This window comes from Staurois parvus, unplaced genomic scaffold (assembly GCF_062004578.1).
Source record: "Staurois parvus isolate SC_StPar_1 unplaced genomic scaffold, SC_StPar_1.0 ptg001065l, whole genome shotgun sequence".
Lineage (NCBI taxonomy): Eukaryota > Metazoa > Chordata > Amphibia > Anura > Ranidae > Staurois > Staurois parvus.
This window is the reverse complement of record NW_028318861.1, coordinates 1,900,345-1,917,790: the sequence shown is the minus strand read 5'-3', so window position 1 is coordinate 1,917,790 and position 17,446 is coordinate 1,900,345. Positions and strand designations below refer to the sequence as shown.

The 17,446-nt window shown below is 42.5% G+C and overlaps 1 protein-coding gene across 1 annotated transcript in view; it reads right to left on the bottom strand.

Moving 5' to 3' along the window:
- Positions 1-17,446, bottom strand: part of THBS4 (thrombospondin 4) — an 83,501-nt gene that overhangs the window by 10,269 nt on the left and 55,786 nt on the right. Inside the window, exons 12-19 of the mRNA XM_089658376.1 lie at positions 15,384-15,491; positions 14,143-14,302; positions 12,327-12,445; positions 10,552-10,604; positions 6,220-6,413; positions 4,851-5,029; positions 2,284-2,332; positions 49-245 (exon numbers count right to left, since the gene is read on the bottom strand). Of these exons, the coding sequence (XP_089514502.1) occupies positions 49-245; positions 2,284-2,332; positions 4,851-5,029; positions 6,220-6,413; positions 10,552-10,604; positions 12,327-12,445; positions 14,143-14,302; positions 15,384-15,491 (1,059 nt within the window). The remainder of the gene's footprint in view (positions 1-48; positions 246-2,283; positions 2,333-4,850; positions 5,030-6,219; positions 6,414-10,551; positions 10,605-12,326; positions 12,446-14,142; positions 14,303-15,383; positions 15,492-17,446) is intronic.

The window sequence follows — 17,446 nt, the reverse complement described above, 5'->3', positions numbered from 1 at the left end:
CACAGTCCTAAGTGGATGTTAGTAGAATGAATGCAGTACAAAGAGTACCTTGAGTTGAATGCCAGGTTCTGCCACAGCTCTAAACGGAGTGGCCTGCCAGTATGTCTGCTCTGTCTGTTTCCACATAACCACATAGAAACTTGAACTGTCTTGATAGCCAAAGATAAAACCAGCATAATCATCATCCGTCACAGTGTTCACATGGAATGTGCCTTCAAAATCTACACCATTAAAAGCTGTATAACCTGGGGAGACACAAATGGAGAGCTAAGGACTGGAGCCTATTACATTGAAATTAAACTGTAAACAAATATACAATTTTAAACATAAGAAAAGTTCTTACAGTCAGTGATACATACACTATATTGCCAAATGTATTGAGACACCCCTCCAAATCATTGGATTTGGGTGCTGCAATCACCTCCATGGCCACAGGTGTATAAAATCAAGCACCTAGGCATGCAGACTGCTTCTACAAACATTTGTGAAAAAATAGGTAGCTTTCAGGAGCTCAGTACCAACAGAACATAGAGAGCTTCATGGAATGGGATTTCATGGCCGAGCAACTGCATCCAAGCCTTACATCACCAAGTGCAATGCAAAGTGTCGGATGCAGTGGTGTAAAGCATGCTGCCACTGGCCTCTAGAGCAGTGGAGACGCGTTCTTTGGAGTAACCAATCACATTTCTCTGTCTGGAAATCCGATGGACATGTCTGGGTTTGACGGTTGCCAGGAGAACAGTACTTGCCTGACTGCATTGTGCCAAGTGTAAAGTTTGGTGGAGGGGGGATTATGGTGTGGGGTTGTTTTTCAGGGGTTGGGCTTGGCCCCTTAGTTCCAGTGAAGGGAACTCTTAAGGCGTCAGCATACCAAGACATTTCGGACAATTTCATGCTCCCAACTTTGTGGGAACAGTTTGGGAATGGCCCCTTCCTGTTGCAATTACCTATTCCAACATGACTGCACCCCAGTGCACAAAGCAAGGTCCATAAAGACATGGATGAGTGAGTTTGGGGTGGAGGAACTTGACTGGCCTGCACAGAGTCCTGACCTCAACCCGATAGAACACCTTTGGGATGAATTAGAGCGGAGACTGCGAGTCAGTCCTTCTCGTTTGACATCGGTGCCTGACCTCACAAATGCACTTTTGGAAGAATGGTCAAACCTTCCCATAGACACACTCCTCAACCTTGTGGACAGCCTTCCCAGAAGAGTAGAAGCTGTTATAGCTGCAAAGGGTGGGCCAGCTCAGTATTGAAGACTGGGACGCCATTAAAGTTCATGTGCATTCAAAGGCAGGTGTCCCAATACTTTTGGAAATATAGTGTAGGTAAATGTGTCAGTTCAGAATGGGAGGCCCTTGAGATCATGGGATGGGGCCTCAGTGAACCCAGATTGAAACACTGCCAACCACCATATATAAAGTACTTCACCCCAGAAAGGAACCTGATGTAAAAAATATGAAAGAATCAATTAGAAGCTTGTTTTAAAACCTCTAAAATGGGCTATAGTTATCCTCTGGCTTCAGCGCTTCACTAACCTGAAACAAATATACAGTCAGCGACATCATGAGCAGTAACTCAAATACGGTTGACGCTGTGATCTCAGGACATGGCCCAGGACACAGCATCACTGAAACGGAGGGCCAAGATGTGGAACTGTTCTGGCAATTCCAGGACAACTGGCATCTACAGTATGTGTTATGAGAGTTTTCCACTCTTTTGTGTGTATTTTTATATATTTTATTATGGTGTAATAAAAAAAACCAGACCATGTAAAGTGGGAAGGAACACCCAATACTCCCATTTGGACAGGAATATGGTTATAAATTATATAGATCCAGCTATCTATCTATCTATCTATCTATCTATCTATCTATCTATCTATTCATTGGTAAACTCAGTCCATCAGGGTCTTCACATAATCCCAATATTATAACCTATAAAATACCCATTATGGGAGGCCTGACACTTTAGACATACTGGAGTCCATCTAGTTACAATCTGTGCATCCACAGCCTCTAGTTTCTAGCACAGATACAGCCTCAATATAGTATCAATTGTCCAACTTTATTACAGTTGTTTTGAGCTTGTTCCCACTGCAAAATCTGTAAACCATGCTTCCTATGGAGTACAGCTTGTGCTCAATTGACTGCAATGAATAAATAACATATTTACATTATTTTTTTTATATGTAACCTTCACTTTGATTGTGCTGCTTATCCCAGTAATAGCAGTAATATTTCTAGCCTCCCTGATTAGGAGAGGATTAAACAGACATACCAACAGCCAGTCCAGGGTCACTGTTCATGGTCTGCACAATCTCCATACCCTGAAAGTAATAAAGAAGAATGTCAGCAAGAAAAAATCTTGTGATTTAGGTTAGGGGATTTCCAATTAAAAAAATGGGAGCTATGTATATTTTGTTGTTCTGCCATTATATTTTACATACATATATATGCATCTATTGAAAATAATACCTGCAGTACACACAGAAACCCACTACACAGACATCTAAACAAATACCATATACAGTATAGCCAAAGTAGATCATTAGATTGCCATTAATCCAGGGAAGTGGATGGAGCTCCGTACTTCCTGGAAATGTAATGATTTATCCAGACATGAGTATTTGGCAAGTAACTTTAGATGAATTGAACACATGCTATACATACAACACAATGATTCCAACACCTCCGGCAGATTGCTGTAGAAATAATTACTATGCTGCAGCATGAGCTATTGTGTTATATTGTTACAGAGGCACAGCCTTTAAAGAGCACCTGTAGTGCAGCAAATACATCATCCCATAAAGTTGGTCGGTTGGCTGGTGGCAGACAGGTTTGCAAGTGTAAAACTTTTTAAAAACACACCATTATCATAATGTTTCCACTGTTACTAGGAAGGGTAAAGGGAGCATTAATCTGGGTCAGAAATGACATTCATATTTCTATGGACCCAGCAGAAATTTTTACTCAGTACCACAATCCTCCAATTTGATAATTTTAGAAGTTTTGTGATTACAACATAAGTGCCCTGAATTACACCGGTGCGACTTGCAATGCCACTTGACAGGTCAAAGTCACATGACAAGTCGCACACTATTTGTGGCTATGGAACTGTTCAAATCAGTGCGACTCTGAGTCATACCGACTTTGAGAAAGGTTCCTGCACTATTTTTTGCAAGTTCAATTTCATGAATTTGCACATATGTCAGGAACCCACACAAGACATCGCCCTGATCGGCGGGTTTGAAGTAGCATGATTTCAAAGCCGTGTTAGGTGTGAATCAGGGCTAACCTAGCCACAAACCTCAGCAGATCAAACTGAATAATTAGTGAATAAAATGCAGAGGTTAGCTTCAGTGAAAACTACACCTTCAATTGGTCAACAAATTCCTAGACACGGCAGCTGAAGTCACGTGAAATTCTCAGCTTTTTCTCTAAAAATCCAGGTTGCTCCCATCCCCTCACACAAACTTTATAAATTGGCTCTTTAATGTAAAGGGTGGCTTGAGTGACCAATGAGTGAGTGAGAACGGGCAGAATTAAGCTCAAAATTTGTAGAAACAGACAAGATCTGCATATAACTTCAGCTGCCTATATTTCAGGATCACCTGACCTGTGGCTTTCTCTGGAAGTAACCACCGCTTACGTATACTATCTTTTTATGTTCTGCTTGAGTTTTGGCAGGTTTGTGGCATGTTTACTTTAAATAAATAAAACATATTTTAAAGAAAACATAATCTCATTCTCTTCATTCCTTACATCTTTGTACAACAAAACACAATTGTATGATACCATGTATGATCCTCCCCCATCCTCTGGAACTCACTACCCCAATCCATCAGACTGTCACCTTCCCTCCTCACCTTCAGGCGCTCCCTGAAAACCCACCTCTTCAGGGAAGCCTACCCCACCCTCACCTAACAGCCGCTGCCCTTCCCTCCTCCTACCACTCCATCGCCCACAGCCGTTTCCTCCTGTACCTTTACCCCCTCCCTCCTAGATTGTAAGCTCGAAAGAGTAGGGCCCTCTTACCCCTTGTGTGCTGTTTGATGTTACTGTACTGTTTCATGTATTGTCCCCCCTCTATTGTACAGCGCTGAGCAAACCCTTTGGCGCTATATAAACTCGATAAATAAATAAATAAATAAATAAATAAATAAATAATACCAATGTACGGTGTTCATGTTTTGCTTTGGTTTATCTGTAGCCATAGCTATAATTTTTATATGCTTTACCTTTACGGTTTCTATATAATGTGGGTTAAAGCGGAGTTCCACTCACTCTGTAAAAAAATAAAAGTCAGCAGCTACAAAAACTGTAGCTGCCGACTTTTAAAAAACAGCGACTCACCTGTCCCACGATCCCGCGTTGCATCCGCCGCAGCCCGTTTCACCGGCCATCCTGTATTCTAGGAGGCCGGCATCTTCAGTGTGGGCACCCGGCTGTGACAGCTTGCGGCTTCACAGCTGGGTGTCCACTGCGCATGCGTGAGTAGTGCTGCGCTTCCTGAATGGCCCTGTCGTCTTCTGGGACCTGTCATATGTCCCACAAGACTTCGGGGAGGGAGGGTAGGAGGACAACTTTCATTTCCGATCGCCTAGGCGATCGCAGCGGAAGTGGGAGCGGGTACCTGTCAAATTAGGGTACCCGTTCCTCCCCCGCTCCCCAAAGCTTCCAATCTTTAATGGGGAGTGGGGGACCAATCTTTAAAGTGGAACTTCCCCTTTTGGGTGGAACTCCGCTTTAAATTACATCATGATAAAGAGTCATGCTCTGTTGGATGGTGTCATCTCTATCTGCACAGCATGAATATGGAATTACACCTAAACTCATAGACTTCACCTGATTCAAAACAATCCAGTTGGGGTCGATCTGAGCGTCACCCTCGGGGTCCAGAACAACAGTCTGATAAGCTCTAAAGTCAGTCAGGGTGATCTCAGCATTTTCTGGACAGACGTCAATACGATCGATGACCGTGTCCTGGTCAAAATCTGACTCGCAGATGTCTCCAACACCATCACCTGGGCACAGAGCATGAGAAGGAACATACTAAACATGGAGACTGGTAACAGGTAAAAATGTGTGTATATATTCATTCATTCATCTGATTCTTGTCAATTCTATGGGCACCATAAGCAATTCTCCACAGAATTTTTTATGAGAGGTCTTTCCTCAGCTGCTCAGCTTGGGACTGGCATGTAGACCTTGATATCACATGTGCATAGCCAACTTGTACACACATGCTAAGGCCAATTAACCTACCAGAACGTCTTTTGAGTGTGGAAAGAAATCTGCATGAACATAGGCATACATGCTAACCACTAAGCCACTATGCCGCCCAAAATACTGGAAAACAAAGCCAGGGCTCTGAAAGTGCTGGAAAACATAGGCCAGGGCTGTTTCCAGCCCCAGGTAAACAGGGCAGCTGCTAGACTGAAAGAGCTGGGCTCTCTTCTGACCATGCAGAACAAAGTGACCCTGTCTCTGGAAAGAGCATCCTCGAGCCCAATATATTCACCTTACCATGTGACAGTGGGGTGGATTTACTAAAACTGGTGCACTCAGAATATGGTGCAGCTGTGCATGGTAACTTCAGCTTGTTCAATTAAGCTCAGGCAATAAAACCTGGAAGCTGATTGGTTTCTATGCTGAAGTGCATCAGATTTTGCACTCTCCAGCTTTAGTAAATAAACCCCTATGTCTCTCTAGAGACATTTCACACCCATGAACATGCAGTAAAATGTGGTTTCGTCATACTTATGCATTTCTGCATCTTTTTGTTGCTTGTTTTTCTGTTAATGAATATGTGTTATCCATGAGGTATATGCATAAAACTAAATGATAGATGAGTATTACATAGTTACATAGTTAGTATGGCTGAAAAAAAAGACAAAAGTCTATCCAGTTCAACCATAAAAAAATTTAAAATAAATAAATTTTATAATTCTACATTCACAGTTGATCCAGAAGAAGGCAAAAAAACCCCAGCAAGGCATGATCCAATTTGCTCCTGCAGGGAAAAAAACTCCTTCCTGATCCCCCGAGAGGCAATCGGATATTCCCTGGATCAACTTTAACTTTACCTATTCTGTGTATCCAAGAAAGAATCCAGGCCTTTTTTAAAGCAATCCAGTATTACTGCTGGAAAATGGACAATAAAATGGTATAGTTTCTCCTAGGCAACTGGATGAAATAAAGCCACTCTTCTTACTGTTGTCATCTTCCTGGCCTGGATTGGGCACCAGTCTACAGTTGTCGGGTCCTGGAGGAATGATGTCTGGTATTCCATCATTATCATCATCATCGTCACACTCATCCCCTTGTCCATCCTTGTCCGTGTCCAGCTGGGAGCTGTTGATGACTGTGGGACAGTTGTCTGTGCTGTCCTGGTGACCATCGCCATCACTGATATAGTAAAACAAAATCATTGGGTCTATCAGAATAACTAATGATCTCTTCCTTAAAGAAATATTCCAGATTTAGTTTATTTTTACATAGCTACATTGGACCAGCTTGGACCAATGTAACTATGAACTGTATATACACATAGCGCCAATTTATTAGGTACACCTTGACAGTGCCAAGAAAATATCCCCCACACCATTACACCACCACCACCAGCCTGAACTGTTGATTCAAGAGATGGTATTCTGCATGGCTTGGTTATAACGAGTGGCTATTTGAATTACTGTTGCCTTTCTATCATCTCAAACCAGTCTGACCATTCTCCTCTGACCTCTGACATCAACAAGGCATTTTCGTCCACACAACTGCAGCTCACTGGATATTTATTCTTTTTTCAGACCATTCTCTGTAAATCCTACAGATGGTTGAGCGTGAAAATCCCAGTAGATCAGCACTTTTTTAAATACTCAGACCAGCCCGTCTGGCACCAACAACCATGCCACGTTAAAAGTCACTTAAATCCCCTTTCTTCCCCAATCTGATGCTCAGTTTGTACTTCAACAAGTCGTCTTCACCACATCTAAATGCCTAAATGCATTGAACTGCTGCCATGTGATTGGCTGATTAGCAATTTGTGGTACCAAGCAACTGAACAGGTGTACCTAATAAAGTGCCTGGTGATTGTATCATACCTGGCCAATGCTCTTGGAGCTAGAAATTACTGAAGTAGACACTGCTATTCCAGTAATCTCCACTTGCTTCTGGATCCTGTGCTGAGCGACTGGCCTGATGCATTGTGAATACAAGAGGTCAGTCGCTCGGCATGGGCACCATTCAGAGAATGCTTTGCATATTCTGAATGAATTTATTATTATTATTATTCTTCAGTATTTATATAGTGCCAACAGTTCGCTCAGCGCTGTACATTACAATGGGAGACAATACATGAGACAGTACAATAACAATACAATGCAATACACGAGGGGTTCGAGGGCCCTGTTCCTTGGAGCTTACAATCTAGGAGGGAGGGGATAGTGGTACGGGAGGAAAAGCTGTGGGGGATGGAGTGGTAGGAAGAGTGGAGGAGATCGGCAATTAGCAGAAGGCAGGGTAGGCTTCCCTGAAGAGGTGGGTTTTCAGGGTGCGCCTAAAGGAGAGGAGAGTAGGTGATAGTCTGATGGATTGGGGTAAGGAGTTCCAGAGGATGGGTGATGCCCTGGAGAAGTCCTGGAGGCGGGCATGGGATGAGGAGACCAGGGAACTAGAGAGAAGGAGGTCTTGTGAGGAGCGGAGAGTGCGTTTTGGGTGGTATTTGGATATTAGGTCGGTGATGTAGTTTGGGGCAGAGTTATGGACAGCTTTGTACGTCAGTGTTAGCATTTTGAAGTTGATCCGTTGGGCAATCGGAAGCCAGTGGAGGGATTGGCAGAGGGGGGTGGCGGAAACGGAGCGGTTGGTGAGGTGGATGAGTCTGGCTGCCATATTCAGGATCGACTGAAGCGGGGATAGCCTGTGGTGAGGCAGGCCAGTGAGGAGGGAGTTGCAGTAATTGAGTCGTGATATGATGAGGGAGTGGATGAGTTGCTTAGTAATTTCTGGGGTTAGGAATGGGCGTATTTTGAAAATGTTGCGGAGGTGGAGTCTGCATGAGTTTCTTAGCGATTGGACTTGGGGCTGGAAGGACAGATTGGAGTCTAGAATGACACCAAGTACTCTGGCTTGCGGGGTGGGACTGATGGTGGCATTGTTGGACATGATGGAGAAGTCAGTGGGGGGTGCGCGGGCTGGGGGGAAAACTAGGAGCTCGGTTTTGGAGAGGTGGGTGAAGGGGTGAGGCGAGGGGTAGAGAGATAGATTTGCGTGTCGTCGGCATAGAGGTGGTAGTTGAAGCCGTGAGACTGTATCAGTTGGCCAAGGGAGGAGGTGTAGATGGAGAAGAAAAGGGGCCCGTGGACAGAGCCTTGAGGGACCCCAACAGAGAGGGGGAGTGAGGGGGAGGTGGCAGCGTTATAGGTAACGCTGAAGGAGCGTTGTGATAGGCAGGACGAGAGCCAGGAGAGAGCGGAATCTCTGAGGCCGAGGGAGTGTAGTTTTTTGAGGAGGAGGGGGTGGTCGACTGTGTTGAAAGCCGCGGAGAGGTCGAGGAGTAGGAGCACTGAGTAGTGGCCATTAGCTTTGGCGGTTAGCAAAGAGATTTCGAATTGGTTGAAGTGAAGAGTGGCCGAAACCCGGCAGTAAGTGGAGAGTGTCAGTGTCTGCTTCAGTCATTTTCAGCTTCAAGAGGCATCAGCCAGGTATGGTATATTGCATAGTTACATTGGTTCAAGCTGGACCAATGTAACTATGTATAAAACATCCATACATGGAATTCTTCTTTCAGCATGTTGGAACTCACAAAAGGCCGGCCAATGGATTACAAGAATATATGTTCACGGGGCCTGCTGCACACTACCCACCACAAAAATCAAACTGGATGGCTAAGTATATCTCTGGCCAAAACTTTTCATTCATTTTGGAGAGAGAGGATAAGAGTTAGAGCCTTTGTCAGGTTTTACTGCAAGCTAGGCCTTTAATGACATTTCCCTTCACTTACTATCAGGACAGGAAACAATGGGAAATTAGAACAACAGGGCATAGGCTAAAACAATTTTTAGGAAAATGGGGTAGAGTTAGAACTTTTGACAATGTATTTTTTAATTGCTAACTTTCTTAAGATGCTTGCTCCAGGGTGTTCCTCCTAGACGAGGCTTCACTACCCAGCCATTGGCTTACCTGAAATAAGCATGCTTTTCAGACTTCACTGGCTGCATACTTGTTCCACTCAGTGACTGTCTAGGTAGTAAAGTCAGGATCAGATTGACTACCTTGGGGTATGTATCTGTATATAAGTCAGCAGTGACAGGTATCATATGACTGTTCATGGATGTTCTTCAGAGGTGCCCACACCGAATGTTCCATAGGAAATATAGCAAATAACTTTTGAAAATGCTAGTTACTCGGGTGTGTCTGCCATCAATATTGTGATACTGAGCTGGAACACCAATGCAGATCAGGATAGCCAAAGACTGAACCCAAAATTTGCATGCATTATCCAGCGCAGTGCCTTAGAAATGACTGTTTTTGGATGAGTATGACAGGCAGTAAACAAATACTTTCAGCAGAAGTCATACAAGTAGTTTCTACAAAGAGTTGATTCTTCATGTGATATGCTGCCACCTAGCGGCTGTTACTAGAAATGCACTCACTCCCTAGTGAAATGTTGGACAAATAGAACTCCCACAGGAATCTTATCTAGGGCCTCATTCAGACTGGGGGAAGAGGGCAGATAGGTGGGTACATTCAGAGATGGATAAACACCGCCACTGGACGCAACAGCACTTTGAGCTATAGCTGTATGCAAACTGGATGAATGAAGTCTATCATAGCAATCAAGTGCTGCATTTTTCTCTAATGTAGGAAAATGACATCTGCAAATGGATTGGTACAAACTCATATTTCACTTTTTTAAACCTCCCAGAATTCCTAGAATATGAAAGTGGCAATTTGCAGGTTGACAAGTATATGATGTGAATGTACAATATAAATGGAAAGCACTGCATAGATTGATGATGCTATATAAATGTCTGTAATAAATAATACATATCATTGCTGCTGGCTGCAATTGCTTTTTTCATAAGCCCTTTTTCTTTTAAATGGTGACAGCAATGGGGATGAGGTTCAGGCTCCAGTCTACCAGCTCTGCCTGTTCACAGTTCACAGACTCCCCCAAATTGAGAATTTTCCTGGCAATCATAATGCACTGCAAAAGCATTCAAAATAGGTCAACTGGCTTAGAAAGGACAATAATGGGGGCTTTGTTTTGTGCAAGCCCCCTCACTATAAAAGAGGAAGTGGGAGGGAGGCACAAAGTAGCCATAGTGTCATTGTATTGAAAGTTTTTGTAGGGAACGGTCAGGGAAAGCCAACAAACTGCATAGGGAGAGACTCGGTCAGTTAGGAAACTGTACTTTAATACTGATTGCTAGCTCTTAGGGCAATCAATCCCTTTGCTTCCCTTTTAAAAAATGCCAGAGCCCTTGTTAGAAATAAACACTAATTTTGAGTGGTTTTTGTACTATCAGTTAGCAAATCAACATACCTGTCTTGGTTGGTGTCACAGGAATCTCCCACCAGGTCATTATCAATGTCTGACTATAGGAATAAGAGAAAGGAGATTACACCTTTAAGAATCATATTTTTTTACTTAAACAACCTTGAGCCAAAGTAAGCCCATTGCCCATATACTGTAGCTTCAGTATATTTTCAGTTATGGATATGACCTTTATTATGTGGAATATGTATGTGGCTTTCTTTATAAAGAAGAGATCTTCCTTTTGTTAGTGGAAAGCAGCCTAGGAGCACATACACTCACCGGCCACTTTATTAGGTAGACCTTGCTAGTTCTGGGTTGGATCCTCTTTTGCCTTCAGAACTGCCTTAATTCTTCATGGCAGAGATTCAACAAGGTGTTGGAAACATTCTTCAGAGATTTGGGTCCATATTGACATGATAGCATCACGCAATTGCTGCAGATTTGTCTGCTGCACATCCATGAACATTGATACAAGCCAGGATGGATCCATGCTTTCATGTTGTTTACACCAAATTCTGACCCTACCTCCTGAATGTTGCAGCTGAAATCGAGACTCATCAGATCAGGCAACGTTTTTCCAATCTTCTATTGTCCAATTTTGGTGAGCATGTGCAAAGTGTAAATAGTGTTGCGCTAACTCATATAGACATAATAGTCCATAAACAGATTCAATTGTGATAGTTCAATCAAAATATGAAATCTAAATATACATATAAAGTGCTTGAATGGTGAAAATCAAATAAGGTGCTTGAATGGTGAAGAATCACTACGATGTGCTCTGAATAAATAAAGTCTATTTGAAAAACACGGTGCTCCACCTTAACTCAATGTTCCCCCACCTAGAAATATATATGGATGGCCGCTCACCTCCTACTGTGGACCTATAAATTAATACAGGTCAACCAAGCATGGTAATTCCAAAATGATGCTCTAGATGGCAGCAGAGAGCTGATGACAGGCACCCCTTCAATGACCCTATAAAACGGGACTCGTCTCAGCCTAACTCCACATATAAAAAGAACAGAGGACATCTCCCCCAGGGGTGGCCAACCTGCGGCTCTCCAGCTGCTGCAGGACTACAAGTTCCATCATGCCTCTGCAAGTCAGTAACTTCCCATCTTTGCAATGCCTCATGGGAAATGTAGTTCCACAACAGCTGGAGAGCCACAGGTTAGCCACCCCTGTCCCATACTGTAATACTTTTTTAATTCCACATAAAATAATTCCAGAGTGTCACTCACATGATAGAAGCAGTAAAATAGTGATCTACAATTCAAAACTCCCGCTCTGTAAAAAGCTGGCAATGACGTCACTAGGCTCCGCCCCCGCACGTTACGCCACCAACCACGTGGCTTCATCAGGGAAAACCTTTTTACGCTATGGGAGATGTCCTCTGTTCTTTTTATATGGGGGGGGGGAGGCTGAGGACTCTCAGGGGACCTGGGGGCACCGTGGGTCAATATGGGAGGTTGGGGGGGGGCACTATGATAGCTGGGAGGCACTGTGGAAGGTTAACAAATCTTCAGCTGGCTGGAGGGGAGAGAGAGGGGAATTCATGGCCCAGTGGTTGAGGACCAATGGTCTAGAACTCTAAAGGGTAGCTTTGAAACCAAGAGTGAGAGAGGACAGGAACAAGTGTAACCTAAAAAAACTGAAGTAAAAATATGCTTAATAGAGTGCTGCAGGTTTTGGAACTCCTGCAAGGTTTATCACAGTATTTGGAGCACCACCATCTGTAATGAAAGGTCTTGTTACCAAATTTTGGGTCACATTTTACTAACCTGGTTTGGATTAATAATGTCAGGGCAGCTGTCACATGCATCACCCACTCCATCTCCATCCTTATCCTTCTGATCCACATTGGGAACCCGCTGACAGTTGTCCAGGAAGTTTTTGATACCTTCAATACACAAGAATCTGGTCAACAATGAAACGTGGATCCTGCTGATATACATTGTTGAATTTAAAAGTTATGGACCCTGGTTAAAGGTCATACACTAATAAGGTGTTAACACAACCTCTGGAGGGAACAAAGCTAATTATGACATAATTCTGTTAATTAGAATGCACAATTACTGTTTATTCACTAAATGTAACTTTCATCAATTATTTGTCAAACATATGCAGTGCCTGCAAGAGACCCTAAGAATATTTGTGAAAGTGTTAGTCAAGAAAGAGTGGGAAAATATTGCTTAAAAAAACAGACGGATGGTTATAATTGATGTTTGGAAACTCTGCAGTTACTTAGCACTGACTTACAAGGTAACCAACATTTTACACATTTTATTTTTTTACATTTCCTACTGTCTATTAACTCAGAGAATAAACTATTTTGTTATTAAAATGTACAGAAGTATTTATGTTGAGGGTAATACAAGCAACATATTTAATCACATGGCCATGTTGCCAGTTTGATAATAACTGAGATTAGATCTGTGTAGCAGAGCTGCTGCCAGTTGCTTCACTGATTAGCTGAAACAAGTGTTAGACCCGGTTCACATATATGCAAATTGGATGCGTTTTGAACCACATCTAATTTACATGACACGTAAAAAACCATTTGTTTCTATTGTGGATGTTCACATATATGAGGTGCATCTGCAGTGAGAATTGGTGTCTGTGCTCGACACAATGTAGCTGCAGCTGTTAGGAGCAGCTAAGCCATTTTCTTTGGTACAGGAGTTGATAAAACGAACCTGTAAAACCCCGTTCACATGGGCTTTACGATTAGGTCCATCTGTTAGTTTTTCAGGAGGACCAGACTGGAAGTTCCATGCAGGTCTTGGACTTGTGTCTGTTTACATCCACCTCCCTCTGAGTCCATCCAGGTACAGAAAAAAAACAAAAAAGGACTGCCTTTTTTCCAGTTTTCTGGACCCAGCAGCCCATAGATCCAACACAGGTCCACCACAGTCCACTGTCAAAATGTGAACACAAAACTAAACGGGCACAGATGTCACATAGCCGACATCCGACCTGTTCTGTCTGCTCTGATTCATCAGGGCATCTGCTCACAGACACCCTGCAAATGGAACGGCATGAACCCATGTGAACATACTCTTCCTGGCTCTAGCCATCAAAAATGTGAGATTAAACTGAACAAATCATAGTTATTGTACTTTGTCTTTTCTCCTTTAACACAGGTAGATATTGTCAGGGGCGGACTGACAACTCATGGGGCAATAGGGGATCATGGGGCCCCTGTGTCCTTGCCCAAACTCAAAAAAGCCTATGAAAAAGGTACCAGGGGCATCTCATGGGGCCCCCTACTGACCCCGGGCCCTCAGGCAGTGCCCGAGTTTCCAAATGGTCAGTCCGCCCCTGGATATTGTTATCCTATGGTGAAAATCTACAAAATTCATACAAATGGTAAAGGTTGAGTTTGCTGTATATATTTCTATGGGCACTTAATTGATTACATCATTCACATTTCTCTATTTTTCTGCATAATAAATCAAAATATCAAATAATCAAAAATATATCCATTTTAATTTTTCTTTTATTAACCCCTCTAATTTAAATTTCATTTATGATCTTCATAGTCATCATGATGACAGATGATATGAATGTGTGAGGGAACTCTTTCTGTCTACTCACCATCCCCATCCATGTCATCATCACAAGCATCGCCCTCTCCATCATTGTCAGTGTCCCTCTGGTCATTGTTCAGTTTGAAACGGCAATTGTCACAGGCGTCCCCAAAAATATCCTGGTCGCTGTTTTTCTGATTGATATTTACAACCAACACACAATTGTCCTGTTAAAAAAATATAGGAAAACATTGTGAAACAAATTGTTCTAATAACGAAACATCAGTATGACATACGGTAAAGTGGAATTAATGGGAAGCTGTAGTTTTTACATGCCTAGACATAGGAGGGAAAGCAGCTTGATTTAAATATTCTTGTCATTGATTGTTGATATATGGAAAGCCAGAGTATTTACTTTCCTTACAATATTAAACCTTTTCTTACTCTGAGGTTACATTAGCAAAGGGATTTATCTGCTACAAATATGTTCAGTAAAAGCAATTATTATTATAGAATACTTTGCAGTTACACAGCTGTATGTGTCATGTAAATAGGTTGCACTAAGGTTTGGAAAATCAATTTTAGCTTCAGAAGTGTGACTCACAGTCTCCCTTGATAAACAAATCAACTGTCTTTTTTACAATTGGCTGGAAATATTTTTTTTTTTCTATTTTAGCTGAGATCAGCCAACAGATTAAAAATATTCCAGACAATAGGGAAAGGAGGGATGAAAGAAGGTGAATGGAATTAAAGCCTACTAGATTACTAGAGAGCTATGATATGAGGGAAGGAGCAATATAATGCTTACAACACTCGCTATGTATAGCAACTGTTAGATGGGAAAGCAACAGGAAGGGCAAAAATAATACCTGGAGTAAGGCCCCTTTCACATGGACGTTCAAATCGGGGCCGCCTGCCCGTTTTTCAGGCAGACCCGATTGGAACCTCTATTCTCCTCTATGCAATGGCGGGTGTAAACGGACATGTGTCTGTTTACTCCCGCTGGCATCCAATCCGATCCGATCTGCCAAAAAGAGATGGATGGGGATCCTTCCGTCCATCAGATTAGATCGGATGGCAGTCGGATGGAAAAGGACAGACGGTCCGTTTCTATCCAACCGCCCATAGAGGACAGCAGGCTATATCTGTGTTCGCTCTGCAGCAGTGGAGCGGTCATGGACCTGTCATCCGCTTGCTCAGTGGGGATCAGCGAAGAGATCCCCTGTTGAGCAAGCAGATCCACTGATGGGTCTGCCCCGTGTGAAAGAGGCCTCAACCTCACCCTCACCCTAACCAGATCCTTCTCACCTGCTCATTCATAATACCATCTCCATCTGCATCATCATCACAGGAATTCCCAATACCATCCTTGTCAGTGTCTTCCTGTCCTGAATTTGGTACAAAGATGCAGTTGTCCTATTTGGGAAAATAATATTACATTATCTCAAGTGAATATGTACATTTTACAAATATAAGGATCACCTCTACTGGAAAACAAACCAAGGAAGATGAAATCATTCTCTACAAGCCTAAACACTTTGCTTACCTGCCAAGTCCCAATTCACACCTGAGCATTCTGTAGCTTGAAGCTCAAAGCTCCAAAATTCTCAACAACCAAAATCCCATGCTTTTAAATTGTGCCTGTTCATGTATCAGTGCTCAGGTGTCTGCAGCTCAACGGCTGAAGCTTTAAAAGAGGGGTGTCAAACTGGTGGCCATCCAGCTGTTGTGAAACTACAAGTCCCATCATGCCTCTGCCTTTGGGAGCCACGCTTGTAACTGTCAGTCTTGCAATGTTTCATGGGACTTGTAGTTTGGCAACGTGCTTTAAAAGGTAGGAGCTACTTTTGAAGCATAATGGGCAGTTTTTTGACCCAATATACTTCAAAGGGAGCACCTGAAAAACATCTGAAAAACATTGGAAAAGTAGCATATTTTAAGCTCAAACAACATTTTCTTTCTCTTAGTAACAAGATTTCTATTGGCTAAAACAAAAACATTCAGGCCTGAATACGAATGAAAAAACACGCAAAAACCCTCATTTCTGCAAAATCACCTGTGAATACTACAGCCTAAAATTGGCAATATATGGTTCAATTTTTTTCTGTTCAGCCAACCAATTGAATGAAAAAACTGACCTGATTCTTCATCCACACATTTGATGTGCTATTGTATTCTGACAGTGGGACTCCCCCACTGTCAGAATACGCTGATCAGCGCTGCAGCCATTTGGCTGCTTGCACTGATCGAGCAAAAATTTACCAATATTCATGAAAAGTTGACCAATAGATTGAATGGTTGAATTTCAATCCATATATGGCCAGCTTAGGGATTGTGCAACCACAGGATTACACTGACCCTTTCCTGATCATGGTTTATGCACACTCTGTAATTCTAACTCACATTACTTTACTCTTCTTTACTATTTCACTTATTTTTCTCCATATGTTTCTCTGCTGTGAGCATTTTACATTTCATATTAATCAAAATGTTTATCTAACGCCAAGTATCAAGATCATTTTACATTCTGCATAGTTCCTTATATTATGAGAGTATACACTCATCAGCCACTTTATTAGGTACATCTGTTCAATTGCTTGTTAACACAAAATGCTAATCAGCCAATCACATGGCAGCAACTCAATGCATTTAGGCATCTAGACGTAGTGAGGACAACTTGCTGAAATTCAAATCAAGCATAAGAATGGGGAAGGAAGGGGATTTAAGTGACTTTGAATGTGGCATGGTTGTTGGTGCCAGACGGGCTGGTTTGAGAACTGCTGATCTAATGGGATGTTCATGCACAACCATCTCTGAGATTTACAGAGAATGGTCCGAAAAAGAGAAAATATCCAGTTAGCGACATATGTGTTGATATGGGAGATCAGAGGAGAATGGGCAGACTGGTTCGAGATGATAAAAAGGCAACAGTAACAGTGTCAATATGGACCCAAATCTCTGAGCAATGTTTCCAACACCTTGTTAAATCTATGCCGCGAAGAATTAAGGCAGTTCTGAAGGCAAAAAGGGTCCAACCCGGTACTAGCAAGGTGTACTTAATAAAGTGTGGCTCTGAGGAAGAGGCAAGTCCTCAAACGCGTCAGCCTTTTGGATGTCTAAACTCCCTATTACGGACTGTTACTCAGCGCGGTGTTGACCCAGCTGTTCTTTATGATGTGCCTTGACTATATTGTCGTTTGTGAGTACAACACCTACTTTATTTTTTATTAAACATTTTTTATGGTAATGCACTAGGCCTGTGTGCCCTCTGTTTTGTCTTTCCTCATTCGTACTTAATAAAGTGGCTGGTGAGTATATTTCATAGTTGAGAAATACTGTTATGATTTTCCAGTTTTTCATCAAAGGGCTTA